This window comes from Colobus angolensis, unplaced genomic scaffold (genome assembly GCF_000951035.1).
Source record: "Colobus angolensis palliatus isolate OR3802 unplaced genomic scaffold, Cang.pa_1.0 Scaffold146, whole genome shotgun sequence".
NCBI classification, from domain to species: domain Eukaryota; kingdom Metazoa; phylum Chordata; class Mammalia; order Primates; family Cercopithecidae; genus Colobus; species Colobus angolensis.
In genome coordinates this window covers 4,176,607-4,196,365 of record NW_012114555.1, presented here as the reverse complement: position 1 = coordinate 4,196,365, position 19,759 = coordinate 4,176,607, and the positions used below count along the sequence as shown (strand labels likewise).

Below are 19,759 nucleotides of genomic sequence, written 5' to 3'. Positions count from 1 at the left end.
GACAGCATTTCGCCATTGTTTCCCAGGCTGCTCTCAAACTCCTGAGCTCAAGTGATCTGCCCACCTCAGCCTCCCAAAGTGGTGAGATTACAGGCGTAAACCATTGCACTTGGCCTAGACTTTTCTGTGTAGGCATTCGTGTTTGCATAAAGTTTAAATATGCCCCTCAATATCCATGCTATTTATTTATTTATTTATTTGGAGATGGAGTCCTGCTGTGTTGCTAAGGCTGTAGTGCAGTGGCACGATCTCGGCTCACTGCAACCTCTGCTTCTTGAGTTTAACCAATTATCTTGTCTCGGCCTCCCAAGTAGCTGGGATTACAGGCATGAGTCACCACGCCTGACTAATTTTTTTGGTATTTTTAGTAAAGATGGGGTTTCACAGAGTTGGTCAGGCTAGTCTCAAACTCCTGCCTCAGGTGATCCACCCACCTCAGCCTCCCAAAGTGCTGGGATTACAGATGTGAGCCACTGTGCCGGGCCTCCAGGCTTTTTATTGTTATTCTTTCTTGTCCTATTGCACTGTCTAGGAATTCCAGTACAATATTGACTAGAGACGGGGAGAGCAGATATTACCTTGCTCTCAGTCTTAGACGGAAAACATTCAATATTTCTCCATTAAGTTGGCTGCTACTTGTAGGTTTTTCGTAACTGCCTTTAATCAAACTGAGGAGGTTGTCTTTTATTATTAGTTTGCCAAGAATTTTTTTTCTTTTTATCATGAATGGGGTTAGATTTTGTGAACTACTTTTCCTTCATCTATCCAGATGATCATGTGATTTTTTTTCACTGCATTCTGTTAATATGGTTAATTATATAAACTAACTTTCAAATGTTAAACCAAGCTTGCATTTCTGGGGTAAACTGTAATTGGTCACAATATATTTTCCATATTGTATATTTTCTGAATTTGTTTTGTTAAAATTTTGTTCAGGAATTTTTATTTATGTTCATTAGATATACTTATCTGTCAGGCTTTTAATTTCATGGTTATGTTAGTCTCAGAAGAGAAACTGAGAAGAACGTTACCCCTCTCTATTTTCTAAAAGAGTTTGTGTAAATTTGGTATTACTTATTTCTTAAATATTTCATAAGAATTTTATAGAATTCACCAGCAAACCCATCTGGCCTAGACTTTCCTTTGTGGGAAGGATGTTTTAAATAACAAAATAAAATTTTAAATACACACAGGGCAATGCACACTGTTTTTCTTGTGTAAATTCTGTAAGTTGCGTTTTTCAAAGATTTTCCCATTGCATCTCAGTTATTGGCCTTATTAGCATAAACGTGTTCACAAGACTTATTTATCTTTTTGATAGCTGTAGGATATGAAATAATGTGCCCTCTTTTATTTATCATATTAGTAATTTTGATTTCTTTCTTATTAGTCTTGCTAGAAATTTATCAATTTTATTAATCTTTAAAAATAATCCACTTTTCGTTTTTAAATTTTTTCTCTATTGTTTATCTGTTTTCTGTTTTATTATTTTATGTTCTTTATTACTTATTTCCTTTTACTTACATTGGGTTAATTTGCTCCTTTCTTTAGCTTCTTAGTGTTTAAACCTTTTTACTTTTCTAATATATGCATTGAAAGTTATGTGTTTTTCTCTGAGAACTCCTTTGGCTCCATCCTCTATGGCTTGATATGTTGTTTTCATTACAATTCATGTGAAATATTTTCTGATCTCCCTGTGGTTTATTCTTTGGCTCATAAGTTATTGAGAAGTGCATTATTTAATTTTTAAATATTTGAGGATTTTCTGCATATCTCCTTGATTTGTATTTTAGCTTCATTGTACTCATATAACATACTCTGAAAAGTTTTAACCTCTTTAAATTTAATAAAAACTTATTTTTGGCCTAAGAGATGATCTATCTTGGTAAACATTCCATGTAAATTTGAAAAGAATATTTATTATGTAACTACTGGGAAAACACAAGTTCAGTCATGTCAGTTGATAATGTTGTTCAAATAATCACTGATTGTCTTGTCTATTTCTTCTATCAATTAATGAGAAGGCATGTTAAAAGTGTCCAGTTATGACTGTGAATTTGTTTATTTCTGTCTTTAGTTTTTAAAATTTTTGTTTCATTTATTCTGAAGTTTTGTTGTTGGATATATAAAATTTAGGATTATTATGTTTTCTTGATAAATGTGCCTTTTATCATTGTGAACTGTCCAGTTGCTGTGACTATCTACAGCAGTAGCTTTTGTATTGATGTCAATTTTTGACTGATGTTAATGTAACTATGTCCTTCTGCTTACTGTTTCCATGGTAAATCTTCTTTTCATGCGTTTACTGCCAGTCTGTCTGTGTCTTTATATTTGACATGCATCTCATAGAGGCAGCAAATAGTTGAGTTTTGCTTTTTTATCCAATCTGAGAATGGCTGAATTGCCATTTTTCAATGAGCTGCTGTTCTTCTTCTCATGGAAGATAAATATTTTTCAGATTAGTATCTCCACTAAGATAGAAAGAAAAAATGTAGATATGCAGTTTGTGAGTGTAAGGGAAAATGTATTAGGCCATTTTTGCATTGCTATAAAGAAATACTTGAGGCTGGGTAATTAATAAAGAAAAGAGGTTTAATTGGTTCATCTTTTTGCAGGCTGTACAGGAAGCATGGTGCTGGCATCTGCTTGGCGTCTGGTGAGGTCTCAGGGAACTTATGGCAGAAGTGAAAGTAGAAGCAACATGTCACATGACGAGAGGAAGAGAGAGATAGGTGGGGAGTCACACACTTTTAAATAACCAGATCTTGCATGAACTCATTCATCACCCAGGGAATTGTGCTAAGCCATTCATGAGGGATTCAACCTCGTGATCCAAACACCTCCCACCAGACCCACCTCCAACACTGGGGATGACATTGCAACATGAGATTTGGAGGGAACAAATATCCAAATCACATCAACAAATAAGAGGTCTATATCCAGTCAACTTTACTCATTATGTGACCTGTATGGCCCCCAAAGGCACTGAGTTTTAAATTCCTGTGGTAGTAAATTTGAGATTTTCTAGCTTTGAGGGAAATAATGTAAAAAGGAGGTGATAGTTTCAGCCTATGCATTGGCATTTTCTTATAGAAATAGCTGTTCTCTCTCTGAAAATACATTTTAAAAGAGGTTGCAAATCTATACTTGTGTTTAAATAATGAATATATTCATGAGTGAAAAGATAACTTCATTTTGGTCACTAGTGCCCAACCAGAGGAATGTTTTGATCTATTAAAACTCATCTTCCTAAGTGAAATCAAGTAGTTGAGCCAGTAGTTAGATTCCATCTTTTCTGCAATGGCTTGGCCAATGAGTGATAAATTCCTGCTTTGGTGTAACAGTTTGGGGGAGAATGGCCAGTATGATAAGTTTCTTCTGCTAAAGTGGACAGAAGTTGGGAGAGATATTCTAAAAGTTCATGCCTTTGTCCCAGGCTAACAGCTCATACAGGTGGAGTATCCCTTACTCAAAATACTTGGGACCAGAATTGTTTTGGATTTTGGATTTTTTCAGATTTGGGGATATTTGCACATGCATAGTGAGATATCTTGGGAATGGAATACAAGTCTAAATGTGAAATTTATTTGTGTTTTATGTATACCTGAAACACATAGCATGAAGCTAATTTTATTCAATTTAAAAAATAATTTTGTGCATGAAACAAAGTTCATGTACATTCAACCACCAGAAACAAAGGTGGAGTATCCCTTACTCAAAATACTTGGGACCAGAATTGTTTTGGATTTTGGATTTTTTCAGATTTGGGGATATTTGCACATGCATAATGAGATATCTTGGGAATGGAATACAAGTCTAAATGTGAAATTTATTTGTGTTTTATGTATACCTGAAACACATAGCATGAAGCTAATTTTATTCAATTTAAAAAATAATTTTGTGCATGAAACAAAGTTCATGTACATTCAACCACCAGAAACAAAGGTGTCATTGTCTCATGTTGGTGCTCAAAAAATTTTAGATTTTGGAGCTTTTAGGATGAAGGATGCTAAACCTGCAGTACATCCCCACTGTGCAGAGGATGTCTTAAGGCTCAACCACATTTCCTCTGTTTTCTCTAGAAGGGCATGATGGAGTCTGCACAGCTGGACCATGGCCCAGGAACACTACGAGGAGGTGGGCTGCTTTGTATGATTTGCTCCAATATTCTGTGAAGTGAAATTCCAAATATACTACTAGAGCTATAACACAGAATCTTCTAATCTTCCAGATGCTAGTTCCGCTGTAGCTGCTCCTCTTTAGGTGACCCTGGTGTGTGAGGGTGATTTGGGGACTGTGATGGAAGCTATGATCCACTTCATTTAAAATCATCCCCGAAGATTAGCCAGAACCATCCTGGATTCATTTCTGAGTGAGACACATGGCTGCTGCCCTATTTTCTTCCCTCGGCCTTGGATCTGAGGCTTCATTTTGAATCCTGTCAGCATTTAGAATTCCTAATTATTTCTCTAAAACAAACTCTGAGTCAAGAGGATCTCTCTATCCTCTACATTTCCTTCTAACATCAATTTTCTAAAATTCCAAGAGTAGTTTGTCTCACCTCTGTCCTCAGATTCTATTTTCTACATTTGGCAATGTTTGTGCATTTTACACAGCTCCTTGGAGATCTTCTGCCCATCTTTTCTATTACTTCATTCATTCTGGGATTGTGGAGGAAAGGGCCTGGGCCAAGCTGGCTTTCAGAGTGGGGAGAGTACTTCTTCCTCATGGTGAAATTGTGGGGTGTGTGTGTGATGGGATGAGCAGGGAGACAAGTGAAGAGATGGTCAATGGAGCCTTGGAACTGGTGAGATTGAAGGTCAGCAGCCTGAAGGCTTCAAGTGCTTCCTCTGCATCTAATGGGGATGACACTGGAATAATCAATTAGATTTTGGTTTCCACCTGTAAAATAAGAGTATGACACTGGGAGGATTCTATGGTCCCTTGCACATATGTCTCTCCAAATAGACTATGAGCCCCTTGAATTGAGGTTGTGATTTCCACATCTTCATAGTCATGGTGCCCAGTATAGGGTCTGACACATGATTGCATCAGCTGGGCATACATTTGGCTGCTAGTAACAGAAACCCACAATAGTAGAATGTGTTGAGGCTGATTTTCTTCTATTACAAGAAGACTAGAGCTGTGCAGGTGTTGGTTAAGGTGTTCAGTGAGGTCTTTGAGGACCGAGGTTCTTTCCGTCTTTCCCTTTTACCATCCTGGACATGTTGGCCTTATGTTCTCATTCTTGTCATCGCATGGACCCAAAGTAGCTACCATGCTATCAGGCATCACACCCACATTTTAGGCAGAAGGAAGGGGGAAAACACCAGCCGTTTCTGCCTTTTATAAAGAAAGAAAAAGCTTTTCCAAATGCACATCAGGTTATGTCTCATGGACGATGTGCTGGGTCACATGACCAATGTCAGATGAAAGGGATTCCGGGAAAGCAAATGTCTAGCTTTTCAGCTTCTTGGGAAGGAGAGAGTAAGAATTGGGGCAAATATGGCTGTTGGGCCCATTGAATGTTTGCTAAATAAATATAATTAGAAAATAAGCTGGAAAAGTCTTCTTTTTTTCCCCGAGTGTACCATGATATTATTTTGAGGAAATAAGCACTAAATTGGATTTGCTTTTAAGATGTGACACAGCTCTTTTATTATTATTATTGACATCCCCGAGCCATGCTATCTTGTTTCCCTATGGCAAACCAGAATTGGCCCAAATTTTCTCATAGGCATGGGGCAGGGAGTAGAACTGGAGGGAGAGTCAGAGTTCATGAAGAACTCAGTGTGGAGGGATTTAACTCTGATGTTTTCCTAAGGGAATATTTTACACACACTCACCTTTGGATCAGAAAAGGCATTTCTTCTGTATTCTGCCATTGGTCATTCTCTTCATGTGGCCTCATGTGTAATTAGTTGAGAAATTACTGGTTCTGACTGGTTTTCATTACTTTCTCCTTCATACACGTTGTTCCAACATTTAAAGGGCAGGGTTGACATGCTGACAGTGAAAGCAAACGTGCCACAATGGGGCACAGAACAGCATGCAATCTCTCCTCTTCACTGAGGAATAGCACTAATAATACAAAAGAAGAGGTGCACACTAAGGGTGCGTGTTCCTGGCACAGAAGAGGCACTTAATAAATGTTAGACATGATTGTTTTCTTTCCTTTATTTGAGACAGGGTCTTGTTCTGTCACCCAGGCTGGAGTGCAGTGGCATAATCATAGCTTACGGTGGCCTCAACCTCCTGAGATCTAGCTATCTTCCCACCTCAGCCTCCTAAGTAGTTTGGACCACAGGCATGTGCCACCGCACCCAGCTAATTTTTAAAAATGTTTTGTAGAGATGGGGGTCTCGTATGGTGTCTAGGCTGGTCTTGCCTCAAGTAATCTTCCTTCCTCAGCCTCCCAAATTGCTACAATTGCAGGTGTGAGTCACTGTGTCTGGCGCATTATTTTATTTCTATTCATAATAAGAATGATGTTTCTTTTCTTCCTCCCCACACTCCCAGTGAGGATCCACTTTTTCCTGTTACCCAGATGTTTCTAGATAAAATGATAAGATTCAAGATTGTACTGTGCGGTTCCCTGGTTTTACTTTAACTCCCCAGGGGGCTTCTGGGAGAACCCCAGGCAGGCAAAACATGCTGTAAGTTTTTTCAGGCATGTTTGAAGTAATCTGGTTGGGTAAACAGTGATCACATAAAACCTGGCTTTCTAGGGAGGTTAACCTGAAACCTTAATTGTTTTCAAAAATTTTCTCCTCAGGCTAACCACTCTATTTCCTGGCGGAATTTAAGTCTATCAGTTTTCTGAACACATGAAGAGGAAATTATTTACAACTGGCATTCCTGTACAAAATGTACACAGTTCTGTAGCAGAGAGCTCTTCCACATGGGTAGGAAGAGTGCTTTTCAATGCATTTCCTAAAACTGGTGCTTGACAATGCTCATTTGACGTTCCAGTGTATTATACATTAACAAATGTGAAAAGGATAAGAGGTCAATGGTTCAGTGTCTCGCTTGCGTGGCAGTCACTGATGTTACAGAGATCACTGTGAAATGTGAACTCCTCTGACTCCTCTGTTACTTGTTTCTAACTTTGCTTTCATCTTCTCATTAGGTTAGGTGGTAGTAAAGCATAATGATTAAGAATCCAAGCTTAGGAATCAAAGTCCTAGAGTTGAATCTTGACTTTGCCATTTTCTACCTCTCCAATCTGGGGTCCATTACCTTTTCTTACTGGACCTTATTTTCTTATAAACAAAGTTGCCAAATTAATATCCACCCCACAAAAAGTATTGGAAGCATGAAATATGATACTATATGAGAAAGTGCTTCATAAAGTGTTCAGTTGCAACTTCAGAAAACTCAACCCAAACACCTTAAGCAAAATGAGAATGTATCAACTCATATAATGAAAATAGAGCATCTGAACCCATGCCAGTGAGTTCAGATTTCACCCTACCCTTTATTTATGTGTTTATGTATGTATGTATTTATTTATTTTTAGAGGCAGGGTCTTGCTACATTGCCCAGGCTGGAGTGCAGTGGCTGTTCACAGAAGTGATCATAGCATACTATAGCCTTGAAGTCCTGGGCTCAAGCAACCTTCTTGCCTCAGCCTCCCTAGCAGCTGGGACTACACATGCACCTACCACTGCACCGAGCTCTCCCTCTACTTTTATTCCACTGCCTTCTGCATTGGCCTTATCCTCAGACAGCTTCTCCCTTAGTGGAGCATGATGGCTGCAATAACTCCAGCCTTTTTTCTCCAGTTTCAAGTCCAGCAAGAAAGAGAGAATGCATCTCTTTCAAGAGTACCAGTGAAAGTGGCATTGCGTCTCATTGGCTGTGAAGGTGGATCATCTCTGAACCAATGCAATAGTATGATTTATCATACCGAAGCCACAAGCTACCTCTGGAGCAGGAGATGAAGTCAACACCACCTGCTGGACTGAAAGTATAGTGGTTTCTCAGAAAGGAAATTGGGATGCTGTTACCAAAGGAAGAGGAAATGAATGTTGCCATGGTACGGGACGAGAAACAGGCAGATTTCCTCTAGAATGCCATCAAAATGAAAGTAAGTCTAGGCTTTAGCGCCAGTCCTAGAATACCAGAATGGAGACATGCTTTCTTGGACCCGAAAAGAAATAAAATTAGGTCAAGTGAAGAAAGTGCCATTTAAAATAGTAGCTATCTTAAGAACAAAAGCATTCTTAAAGTTTCACTTTAAAAATAATAATATAGATTCTTGTGGAAGACGGTAGTTACACAAAGATGAACAATCCTTTGTTACAAGCCCTTGTAGCAGAACACATCTCCCCTGTGATTTTTTCTTTTGTTATCTTACAAATAAAGAAATATTGGACCTAAGTTGGATGCATTCTTCCTCTTGCTTTCAGGAATGTCCAGCTCTGCCTATGGAGTAGCCACTCTTTTATTCCTTTACTTCCTTAATAAACTGGCTTTCACTTTAAAATAAAATAAAATAATAAAATAATAAAAAATAGTAGCTATGAACGTATATAATTATGATTTCAAGAACTGAATGAAAATATAAATGTTTTTAAAATGGGATAAACGACTGACTATACACTACTGAATGTTAAAACACTGAATGTTTTAAAAATGGGATAAAGCAACTAGACTGTGGCAGGGTGGGGGTGGGGTGGTGGGTGGCATGTGGAACTCTGAAAACTCATTAGTCGAGGACAACTAGGCCTACCAACAGAACGCAGAGCTGCAAGATTGAGCTACCGGTGCCTGGGTTCTCAGCTGGCCGGAAGGAAGGACGGTAGGGTGGAAGGGCTGGAGTCTGCGTTCTGGGAAGTCTCCCTCTTATCTCGCAGAATGCCTGCCCCTGGATAAAGATCATTAGTTTGAGTTTTTCCAAGATGATTCTAGGAAGCTCCTGCTGGTAACTAATTCACCCAGCCTGGGGTGGAGTTCAGAGACTTAGATTTTTTATAAGCTTTCCTGCCACCAAAACGGGTGTTTGGGACCTCACGAGGCCCTGTTCCTTCCTCCGTTGCTGCGCTCCCCACTCTGTACTGGATGCATCTATTGATGCTGCTGTCTCCGTCCCCAGAGTATGAACCTCCAAGGTGACTTATGCAGCTTTGGGTGCCCGGCACACAGCATAGTGCCTGGAACGGATGAGCACCCAGTAAACACTTGTTGAAGGAAAGTGGGAGGATGGGCAGGCCAGCAAGCAGGCTGCCTGGTTTTTCCCACATGGGCTTTTCTGGGAAAGAAAAGCTTCTATTTTTGGAAAGGGCCGCTATGATTGAGAAAAGTTCATGGTAGCAAGAAAAGGACGGACATCAGGAGAGAAACACTCCTAGTTCTCCCAGACAATCCTTTTCTAAAAAGACTCCTTCATCTCTTTAATAATAACAGTAACAACGACAATGATGATTATTTATGAGTGCGGCTAGTTCCAGCCACTGTGTTCTCTCTCACTGGGCGAGTGATGATCTCATTGGATCTTCACGGTGGGCATGCGGGGTGGACAGCATCACACCCCCATTTTACAGATGATGAAAAGGAGGCACAGGGAGTGGTGCAGCTGCTCCAGGCGTACACAGATAGGAAGTGACAAGGCTGGGACACTGCCGCCTGTGTCATCACGACCCACCCGCTGCTCTACTCTCAGGTATGACAGCACAGCTCCGCAGCAAACACCGTGCACATTTGCGAGGTGCCCATTTCCCTGCAGCAAAAATAAGTCAATAAGTTACTGACTTAGAGAAAAGCAAAGGGCCTCTCAATAAAGAGGTCATTGTACACCTCTTCAAACAGGCAATTTTCTTTCTCATTTTTATTGCCCTGCTGTGTACTGAAGGTCACTGGCTACAAGCCGGTGAAGTCACGGAATGAAATCTTTGGCCCAAAACCCCAGAAATGGGAGGGGCAGGGGAGGTGGGGACAGAGTGGGAGGAGGTGGAGGCGAACCAATTCTACAACCCGGGGCTGTCTGGCCTGCTTTTCCTCCCTAAACCAGCCCAATGACCTGCCTCCCTCACGCTGACCACTCCTCTGGGCTGGCCTCCTGCTGGGCTAACAGCCCAGGCTCCAGGGACAGCCAGCATTCCTGGGCCGGCTGGGTGCAGCACTCTTTTCAGGAGAGAAAGCTCTCTTGGAGGAGCCGGAAAGGTGGGTGCTAAGTTGAGGTTCATTTTGTTCTTGTTGGAGTGTGTTTATTGAGTCTGAAGTTGGGTTGGGGCAACAGGCCTTCTCTTGGGAACAAATTGGATCTTCTTGGGAGGGAAATGGACTTTCTCTGGCTGCTCTGAGGGGTTAGAAGGGAGGTGGAGTGAAGGGAGAGGAAGGCAATGAGGGGAGGAAGAAACCGTTCCTCCTGTGCATCTGCAAAGACCAGTCCAAGAGGACTTTAGTGTTAGGAAAAAGAGCTCCTTCTAGGAGCGAGCTGAGGGATGAAATACACCCAAGGCTCAAGAGGGGCAGGTTCTTCTCAGATACAGACCCAGGAAGGAGATAAAGGCTTGGTGCCTCCATTTGGTTCAGGATACAGGCCCCTGTCCTCTCTCTGTGATAACACTGTCCTCCCCTCCAGATCCATGTACAAAGGAGGCCCTTAAAAAGGCACTTGGTCATTTCACAGCTCAAACTGAGCAGGAGGCTGTGGGAGAAGAATGAAGTTGGTCCCAAGGGGAAGAGGTGTCAAAGGCTTAAGAAACAAGATGTCAGAGTTTACCTGGGTTTAAGGGAGAATTTTCTTTCCCCCTCTTCCTCCTCCTCCTCCTCTTCTTCTTCTTCTTCTTCTTCTTCTTTTTTTTTTTTTTTTTGAGACGTGGTCTCATTCTGTCACCCATTCTGTCGCCTAGCACCCAGGCTGGAATGTAGTGGCATGATCACCATCATGGCTCACTGCAGCCTCCACCTCCCGGGCTCAAGCGATCCTCCTACCTCAGCCTCCTGAGTAACTGGGACTACAGGCACATGCCACCACACCCAGCTACTTTTTTACTTTTGGTAGAGATGGGGTTCTCTCTATGTTGCCCAGGTTGGTCTCACACTCCTGGACTCAAATGATACTCCTGTCTCAGCCTCCCAAAGGGGTGGGATTACAGCATAAGCCACCATGCCTGGCTCTTCTTTTGGTTTAAGAGAAAAACATCTCCTTAAAATATTTATTTCCCAAGGATTCTTGAAAAAGAAAGCTCACTGACACACCCAAAACAATCTGGTTTTGCTCTGTGCTTTTAGGGAGAACTTTCTAAGCAGCAGAGCCCTTCTGAGTGGCAGGGCTGTTTTAGGAGGAAGATGTCTTTGATGATGGGGAACTTCATGTCCAGGTCTCGCAGAAGAGTTACCCCACTTTCCTGCCTACTCCCTGGGGCTTTGGGGTAGTAGTACCACACTGGGCCATGTCACTTAGGTGAGTCCTTGAACATCAGTTCCTCTGCTTCTCCCTCTTTCTGGATACTTCTTCTTGGAGCCTTTCAAGGGCACCTCCTCTCACACTGTCCACAGCATCTCTTAGCTAATGGTCCTAAAATCTCTACCAGCAGCTTCTCTCTGATAGCTAAGAGCTGCCACTTTCTGAGAACTTTCTATGTACTGGGCTCTGTGCTAAGTGTCCTAGATGAGAGATGTGCAGTGTGGTGCCTAAACCTTGGGCTTGGAGCAGACACACACTTTCAAATCCTGCCTTCAGCTCCTTATTGAACATGTCACCTTGGGCAGGAAACATGCCTCTCTGTGCCTCAGTTTCCCACACTTTAGAATGGGGATAACAGTTACTGAATAATGTTCTTGTGAGGATGCAGGGAATTAACCCATGCACAGTACTTATAATAGTGTCTGGCACCTCTGTTCAATAAGTTTTAGCAATTCTAATCATCTCTTTTAAGCCTTGCAGCAAGCCTCTAAGGTAAGTCTGTATTAGTACCCCTATTTGCAGATGAGAAAACTGAGGTTCACAAGGGATGAGGCAGTGCACAGTCTGCAGTCTAGCATTTACTCTGCTACTCAGCAATAAAAATAATAACTGCTAACCCTTAGAGTAAGTGGCAGAGTCAGGCTTTAGATTCATGAGGTAGTTCTAGGATCCATCCTTTTAATCACCACTCTAAATTGGCTTTCTGAAATGGTTATATAAAGCATATCTACTCAATCTTGGAGTTTCTTAAATGGCACCTAGTTTGGTGTTGGAAATGCAGTTGACCTTTAAAGCAGTTATTTGGAGGCAGCGTCGATCCCTCTGGACATACCTTGGTGGTGTGGCTGGCCTTATGCTACAGGTAAGGAACCTGAAGCTAAGCATCAGTAATCCCATGAAGTCACAGTTACAGTTAGTATAGGTTGGAACTGGGATTCAGATATGTACTTGACTTTATAATTCCTGGCTGGGCCCCAGAATCTTTGATGGAGGTTTCTTCTTTCTTTTCTTTTCTTTCTTTCCTCTTTCTTTCCCTCCCTCCCTCCCTCCCTCCCTCCCTTCCTTCCTTCCTTCCTTCCTTCCTTCCTTCCTTCCTTCCTTCCTTCTTTCCTTCTTTCTCTTTCTTTCTTTTACCCTTCTTTCTCACAGAATCAGAATCTCTTGGGGTGGTGCCTGGGCATCTGATTTTTAAAAATCAGAATCTGATGTGCAGTCAACACTGAGAACCCCCGCCAGCTTCATCTCCTCTTCCAAGTGCCAAACCCAAGTTTCCAACTGTCTGCCCACCTGTCTCCCCACCTGGGCACCCGCCAGCATCTCACCCTCAGGAGACTCCAGCTGAACTCATCCTCTCTCCCTGCTTCTCCAGAACAGGTCCCACCCTCCCTCCACCCAGTCTCTCCTGCTGGGAACCTTGGTCATTTGCACTGTGCCTTCATCTGCCAGTGCTGCCCGGTGTGTCTCTTAAACCCATGCCTCCTCTGTGTGCACTGCCTCCACTTTGGTAAAAGCCTTCATTTCCTGCTTGGGTTACTACAATGCCCCCTAACTCATCTCACTGTCTCTATTTCTGCTTCTCTGTCTCTTCCTAGGCTACTCCCATTCTTTCTCCCCTTTCCTCTTCATCCCAAAGTCCAACCCACATCCTTTTACCTGTAGGACTTAAGGAATGAAAGACTACCTCATCACCCACTTTTCTTCTTAAAAACTTCCACTGCACTACCTGCTGAGATGTCCTTCTTACTCAACTTGGCTGGAAAACTCCTACCCATCTTGTGGAACCCAGTTCAAAAGTCACCACCTCTGAGAAGCCTTCCCAGAGGCTCCTAGGGAGATGGGTACTGCCTCCTCTGTCCTTCTCCAGCACAGGCCCCATCTTCAATAGTAGGATTGTGCTGGAATGATTGGATGCCAAGTCTGTCCCTCACTTAACTCCTTATGCAAAATCACATATTATATGTTTCCTATTGCCAGGTGTGGGCCCAGGTGCTGGGGATACCGATGAATAAAACTAAGTTTCTGTCTTCAAGAAGCTCCAAGTCTACTGAGTGTAGCAGAGAACACGGAGAAGGCACTTCAGGGAGAAGGCATAGCACATGCAAAGCCCTAGAAGGCAGGGACAGGGTTGCCTGTGGGGAAGGATGGAGGAAGAGGGTAACAGGAGACCAGGTGGGGAGATGTGGGAGGGCCATGAGACACCCCTCATGCTCCCTGAGACCCCTTCCACGCTATAGAGATGGGACTGGAGAGGACCATGATCATTTGTGACTCAGATCCCTGTGGGTTTCTTCAGATTGGGTCGCAGCCATCTTTACAGCCACAGCACCTAACACAGTGCCTGGCACACAGCAGACCCTGGACAAACGTTTGCCACACGAAGGAATGCCCACTGGGCCAGGAAGCCCACTGGGGACTGGGGGGTTGGGTCTGCGACAGTGGGGACCCTGAGAGTCCATGTTTCAAGTAACTAAGGCTCACTCTGCCCCTGTCTCCGCGGGGGTGTCCCGCAGGTGCCCGACTCCAGCCATGCTGGCGCTGCTGTGTTCCTGCCTGCTCCTGGCAGCCGGTGCCTCGGACCCCTGGAAGGGCGAGGACTCAGCGGAGCCCAACGCTGACTTGGCAGAGCCGATCCGTGACATGCACGCCAAGATCACGGAGATCTGGCAGGAGCTCATGCAGCGGCGGGACGACGACGGCGCACTCCACGCCGCCTGCCAGGTGCAGCCGTCGGCCACGCTGGACGCCGCGCAGCCCCGGGTGACCGGAGTCGTCCTCTTCCGGCAGCTCGCGCCCCGCGCCAAGCTCGAGGCCTTCTTCGCCCTGGAGGGCTTCCCGACCGAGCCGAACAGCTCCAGTCGCGCCATCCACGTGCACCAGTTCGGGGACCTGAGCCAGGGCTGCGAGTCCACCGGGCCCCACTACAACCCGCTGGCCGTGCCGCACCCGCGGCACCCGGGCGACTTCGGCAACTTCGCGGTGCGCGACGGCAGCCTCTGGAAGTACCGCGCCGGCCTGGCCGCCTCGCTCGCGGGCCCGCACTCAATCGTGGGCCGGGCCGTGGTCGTCCACGCTGGCGAGGACGACCTGGGCCGCGGCGGCAACCAGGCCAGCGTGGAGAACGGGAACGCGGGCCGGCGGCTGGCCTGCTGCGTGGTGGGCGTGTGCGGGCCCGGGCTCTGGGAGCGCCATGCGCGGGAGCACTCAGAGCGCAAGAAGCGGCGGCGCGAAAGCGAGTGCAAGGCCGCCTGAGCGGGGCCCCCACCCGGCGGCGGCCAGGGACCCCCGAGGTCCCCTCTGCCTTTGAGCTTCTCCTCTGCTCCAACAGACACCCTCCACCCTGAGGTCTCACCTTCGCCTTTGTTGAAGTCTCCCCGCAGCCCTCTCGACCCAGAGGTCTCCCCTATACCGAGACCCACCAACCTTCCATCCTGAGGACCGCCCCAACCCTGGGAGCTCCCCTCTCAGTAGGTCTGAAGGCCTCCATTTGTACCGAAACACCCCACCCACGCTGACAGCCTCCTAGGCTCCCTGAGGTACCTTTCCATCCGGACCCTCCTTCCTTCCCCATCCCATAAGCCCTGAGACTACCGCCTTTGACCTGACGATCTTCCCCCTTCCCGCCTTCAGGTTCCTCCTGGGACAGAGGCCGCTCTAGAGGGTTGCCTCGAGTGCCCCTACCCCCACCCCTCCCCACCCACCACCGCTCCCGCGGCCAGCCAGCCCGTGCAGCGCAAGCCAGGCCAAACGCCCCGCGTCTTCAGCTGTTTCTCATCCACCGCCACCCCACTGAGACCTGCTCCTTTAGGGGGATGTTTGGCAATCTTTGTGTTGCACATTAAAAATTCAGCAATTCAGTACTGCGTCGGGGCCTTGGTTACTTTTTTTTCTTTATTTGTTTTAGGCTTCTCTCCCAAGCTGAGCTTTTTGTTTTGTTTTTCCTTTTTTTTTTTTTTTTTTTGTAAGTGGCAAACATACTTCCCAAATCCCTGTAGGACTTCTCCTTATCCTCTGTCCCCACCCCACTAACCCTGCTGGCAACAATGTTCAGTCACTGCTTGTCTTGCCCTTCCGTGTGGCTCCAAGAGGAACATCACCAGAATCACTCAGGGAAGTTAAAAAAAAAAAAAAAATACAGCTTCCTGGGCTACATCCCAGAGCTGTGGAATCCAAAGGGAGAAGAGAAAGTTTATTTGCAACAAGCCTCAGGATGATTCTGACACTGGAACCTCTGGCCTGAGAGGGGAAGAAACCTTCAATCTCACCTGGGCTGGTAGCTTGTCACATCTGCTTCTGAGTACAGCCTTAGGTCCATTTCCCAGATATCACAGACAGTGCCAGGGAAGCCAGGGGACTGCATCTTGCCTAAGCACAGAAGAGTAGGGTTGGAATGTGACGTTGTTAGCATTTGGCAGGACCAAAACCAGAGGAAAATGGAGGCACTGGGATGGAAAGGTGGTTGATTTTGATGAAGGCTTGTTGGGAGTTTAGCTTTCTTTCGAAACTTATAATCTATACCCATGCTAGAACAGTCTTGTGCATACACCTTCATTCACAGAATAAACGTACTTGCAATTACTTTTCAGTCTCTCAGGGTAGCCTCACTTCCTAGCTGTGACTTTTCCACCCTGGTTACTGGGAGGCAGATTCCGTTTCTCCCAGACTCCTAAGGCAGTGCGACCGACTGAACCACAGCCAGACACCTGTCCCCAGGGGTTATTTTTACCTCTAACTAGCACTAACTTGTTATTTTAAAATCTTTCCTTGAACCCAAGTGACAACTGGAGTGAAAGGCTATTGCCTGGTGACTTTTTTCCACCAATTGGTTCTTACTAGTTTGAATACTAACTTGAACTGTACTCATCAGCACTGAAAGGGGATGAGCAAACAGTGTCTTTAAACCTCCCAATCCTGATCTCAAATATTCCCCCAATTACAAGTTGTGACGAGGCAGCTATTACATGGGGACAGAGGATGGAGAGGATTAAAATGTCAAACACCCATCATCTACTCTGCTGTCTCGATTATGGTAAATTCAGGACTATCAAGGGAGGTGTGGACCTTTTTTTTTTTTTTTTTCCCAGAAGGAGGCTGACACTTCTTGTCAGTTGCATTCTGTTCTTAGTTTCTCTCTTCACAATCCTTGACCCTGTAGATGGGGTCTGAAGAGGCACCCTAGCAGGCTCACTCCATTTCTGTTCCAGGAATGGGATGGATAAATTATCCTATGGGCCTCCAGAGCCAAAAAACCAAAACGAAACAAAACAAAAACCCCCAAAACAAAACCAAAAAAAAGCAAAAAACAAACAAGAAAAGACACACACACACAGAGGAAATAAAAGGAGGACAAATTACAGTTCATTGTCAGGGCAAAGATATGTGTCTAGTATGATGGTTAACAGGTCAGACTCAGGTAGAAAGGCCCATTTGAACCTCAGCTCTGCCACACTCACAAACTGAGTGACCTGAACAAGTCATTTAACCTCTCTGAGCATGGGTAAAATAAGATCATCATAACAGATTGTTTTGAAGATTAAATCAAGTGTTATTCATGAGAGGTGCATAGCGTAGCATGTACAACAAATAAGGACCTAATAAGTATCTAATTAATAACAATGGCTAAGATCCAAAAAATAGCTACCTACTAATAAATAGATGGGGCTGCCTTGTAAGGCAGCGAGCATCATGCAACCAGGATTCAAATGAAGAACAGTTGCTACCTCTGAGGTTCCCGAGAAGGATTTCTGCATCCATTGAGAGACTGGATGACATGAACTCTGCGATCCCATGTCTTGCAGGGAGGGGACCTAGGATGAAGGGAAGATTGTGGGCACAGAACCATATGTGTGCCACCAAAGCCACCCACCGGACCCCACTTGGCCCCTGGAGTCTATTTTTATTCCTCTCATCTTACAGATCTATTTTGTTAATCTCCTTATATTTGCTGTTTTGACTTCCCAGCCAGCTTGCTAATCAGTTTGCCTGTTTGACTCACAGGGTTTGCATTTGTCACTGGGACTGAAACACACGCTTGTTTTGATTTCTTTTTGTAAAATTAGAAGCGTTTGATGTAATGACTCTACCTAGACACAGCTGGTAAAGTGAGAATAATGCTCAAGTTTGCACAGTTTAAACACAATGTAGACAATAATTAGAAATGCTATCTTTAGATGTTTAGGATAAGCTTTTTCTCAGAATTGCACTGATTTTTTTTTTCCGAGTGGGGCTTTTTAGTGCATATATACAGAAATACTAAAACCATAAGAAAATAGAGCAAATCAGTGAGTGCTTTGGTCAACTTGAAAGACTGCAGGAAATAAACCAACTGATTTTAGATCTGCCTTTTTTTTTTTGACTGAATGCATAAAATCTTTACATTCTCCATATTTTTCATGACTACCATATGATCAAATAGTTTTAGGTGACAGATTGCAACTGATAAGTTGCCGCAATATGCCAGAAGTCATGCTCAGCCTCCGCTTGCCCTGTGGTAAGGGTGGAATATGAAGCAAACAATAAAGATAATTAATCATCTCTATCAGGAAAATTGCCACATTTTTATTTCAGGTAACAAAAAAGATATAGTTATGATACACAGTGACCACAGAATCCAATAAAGCAAGTTCTGCAAATGAATAGAAGGTACTTTTTCTTTAAATGAAACTACAAAATAGCAGCTGGTTTTAAAAACAAAGCCAATTGTTTTACATTTAATAGGCTACCACCGGCCTCTGCTAAGATCCCCAAATATATTCCTGAGCTCACTTAGATTCCAGAAAGTCAAACTTTTCAATATTATGCAAACTTTCCCTCTGCATCCAAAAAATTCTCATTTAGTAAAGAGGTGATATGAAATGCAAGGCAGCATGTCCATATCTATCATTTTAAATTGCCTTCATGCTGTATCAACTTGTTTAGTTTTGTTTTGGGAAGCAACCATGATATTAAGAGACAGGTCTTTCCTATTTTTTCTGCTTCTCTTTTCTAACTAGATTCACTACGGAGCTCCCAAATGCATCTCTCTGATCTATACATTTTTCTCTGTTCAGGAAGACACCTGGAAAGAAGGGAATACATTAAAGGAGTGTGTTGGGGGCAATGCTGTGGCCTTTTGACACCCTATCTAGTCTGAAGTTGCTAAGGAGGAGGAGTGTTTTAAATGGAGGTTTCAGAACGAAAGTAGAGGAAGAAGGTGCTTTTTCAAAAAGAGGTAGGGTACAGGCCGGGGCAGTGGCTCACACCTGTAATCCTAGCACTTTGGGAGGCCAAGGAAGGCAGATCACGAGGTCAGGAGTTTGAGAACAGCCTGGCCAACATACTGAAACCCCGTCTCTACTAAAAATGCAAAACTTAGCCGGGCATGGTGGTGCATGCCTGTAGTCCCAGTTACTCGGGAGGCTGAGGGAAGAGAATCGCTTGAACTCGGGAAGTGGAGGTTGCAGTGAGCCGAGATCATGCCACCACACTCCAGCCTCGGCCTCTGAGAGGCCGACAGAGTGGGACTCTCAGAAAAAAAAAAAAAAAAAAAAAAAAAGAAGTAGGGTACCAAGTCATCCACAGGACTGTGGGAAACCAACAAAGCCAGGAGGTGGCCCCATTTTTTTGGAGTGAAAACCAATAGGGGCAAAGGCATGCTGTAATTTTAAAGAGACAGGGAAGGTCACTTCCATAAGTAAGTAGCTGGTCTTTGCCATTCCTTAAAGAAGAGACAGAACTTTTCATGCCAGGTGGTGAAGTGGGGTGCAAAGGCTCCCAGTAGGAATAATACATCAAAATATTTACTCCAACATGTGAATAACTGATAGCAGAGCCCTTTTCTAGAACTTTGCATCGTGACGGTGGTGCATGTTTGGGAGGGAGGTCACAGAAGAGGAGCAACAACGGGCAAACTAATTTAGCTTGCTTAAGATTGCCAAAAACGGGGAGGGTCCAGCTGGCATTGAGCTGAGGCCATCAGGAGCCTCCTGGCTAGAGAGGCTTTGGGAATAGCTGTCGGAGCAAGAGAAGGAAGGGGTAGGGGAGAGGAAGATGGGCAGAGAAGGTGTGGAAAGAGGAAGAGCAAGAGTGAGGGGATGAGAAATGCCTGGTTTACAAAAATCAATCCATTTCTACAGGCCTTAATTAAAAGAAAGACAAACGCTCATGTAAAAACCCACACCTACAGGCTCTCAGGTACAGAGCGATCACAGGAAAGGCAGGGTGTGCAAACAAGCTTTCATTAAGAGACCTGTCAGCTCTGTTTCATTTCTCTAGACTGCTCTGCATTCTGCTGGCAACCCAGCTGGAAAAATAATGGAAGGACAAACACGTCTGAACAGACAAACAAAGGTGGGAACATTCCACCTACAA

At 44.2% G+C, this 19,759-nt stretch overlaps 1 protein-coding gene across 2 annotated transcripts in view; it reads left to right on the top strand.

The window, feature by feature from the left end:
• SOD3 (superoxide dismutase 3, extracellular) overlaps nt 1-15,270 on the top strand; it is a 136,516-nt gene extending 121,246 nt beyond the window's left edge. The window contains exons 2-4 of one of the 2 annotated variants that reach the window (XM_011935657.1): nt 4,083-4,137; nt 4,232-4,272; nt 13,924-15,270. In XM_011935657.1, the coding sequence (XP_011791047.1) occupies nt 13,940-14,662 (723 nt within the window). In that variant the 5' untranslated portion in view covers nt 4,083-4,137; nt 4,232-4,272; nt 13,924-13,939 and the 3' untranslated portion in view covers nt 14,663-15,270. Of the gene's footprint in view, nt 1-4,082; nt 4,138-4,231; nt 4,273-9,977; nt 10,165-13,923 lie in introns of those variants that run through there. The other variant, XM_011935656.1, reaches the window with a different exon arrangement.
• Nucleotides 15,271-19,759: the final 4,489 nt, after the last annotated feature.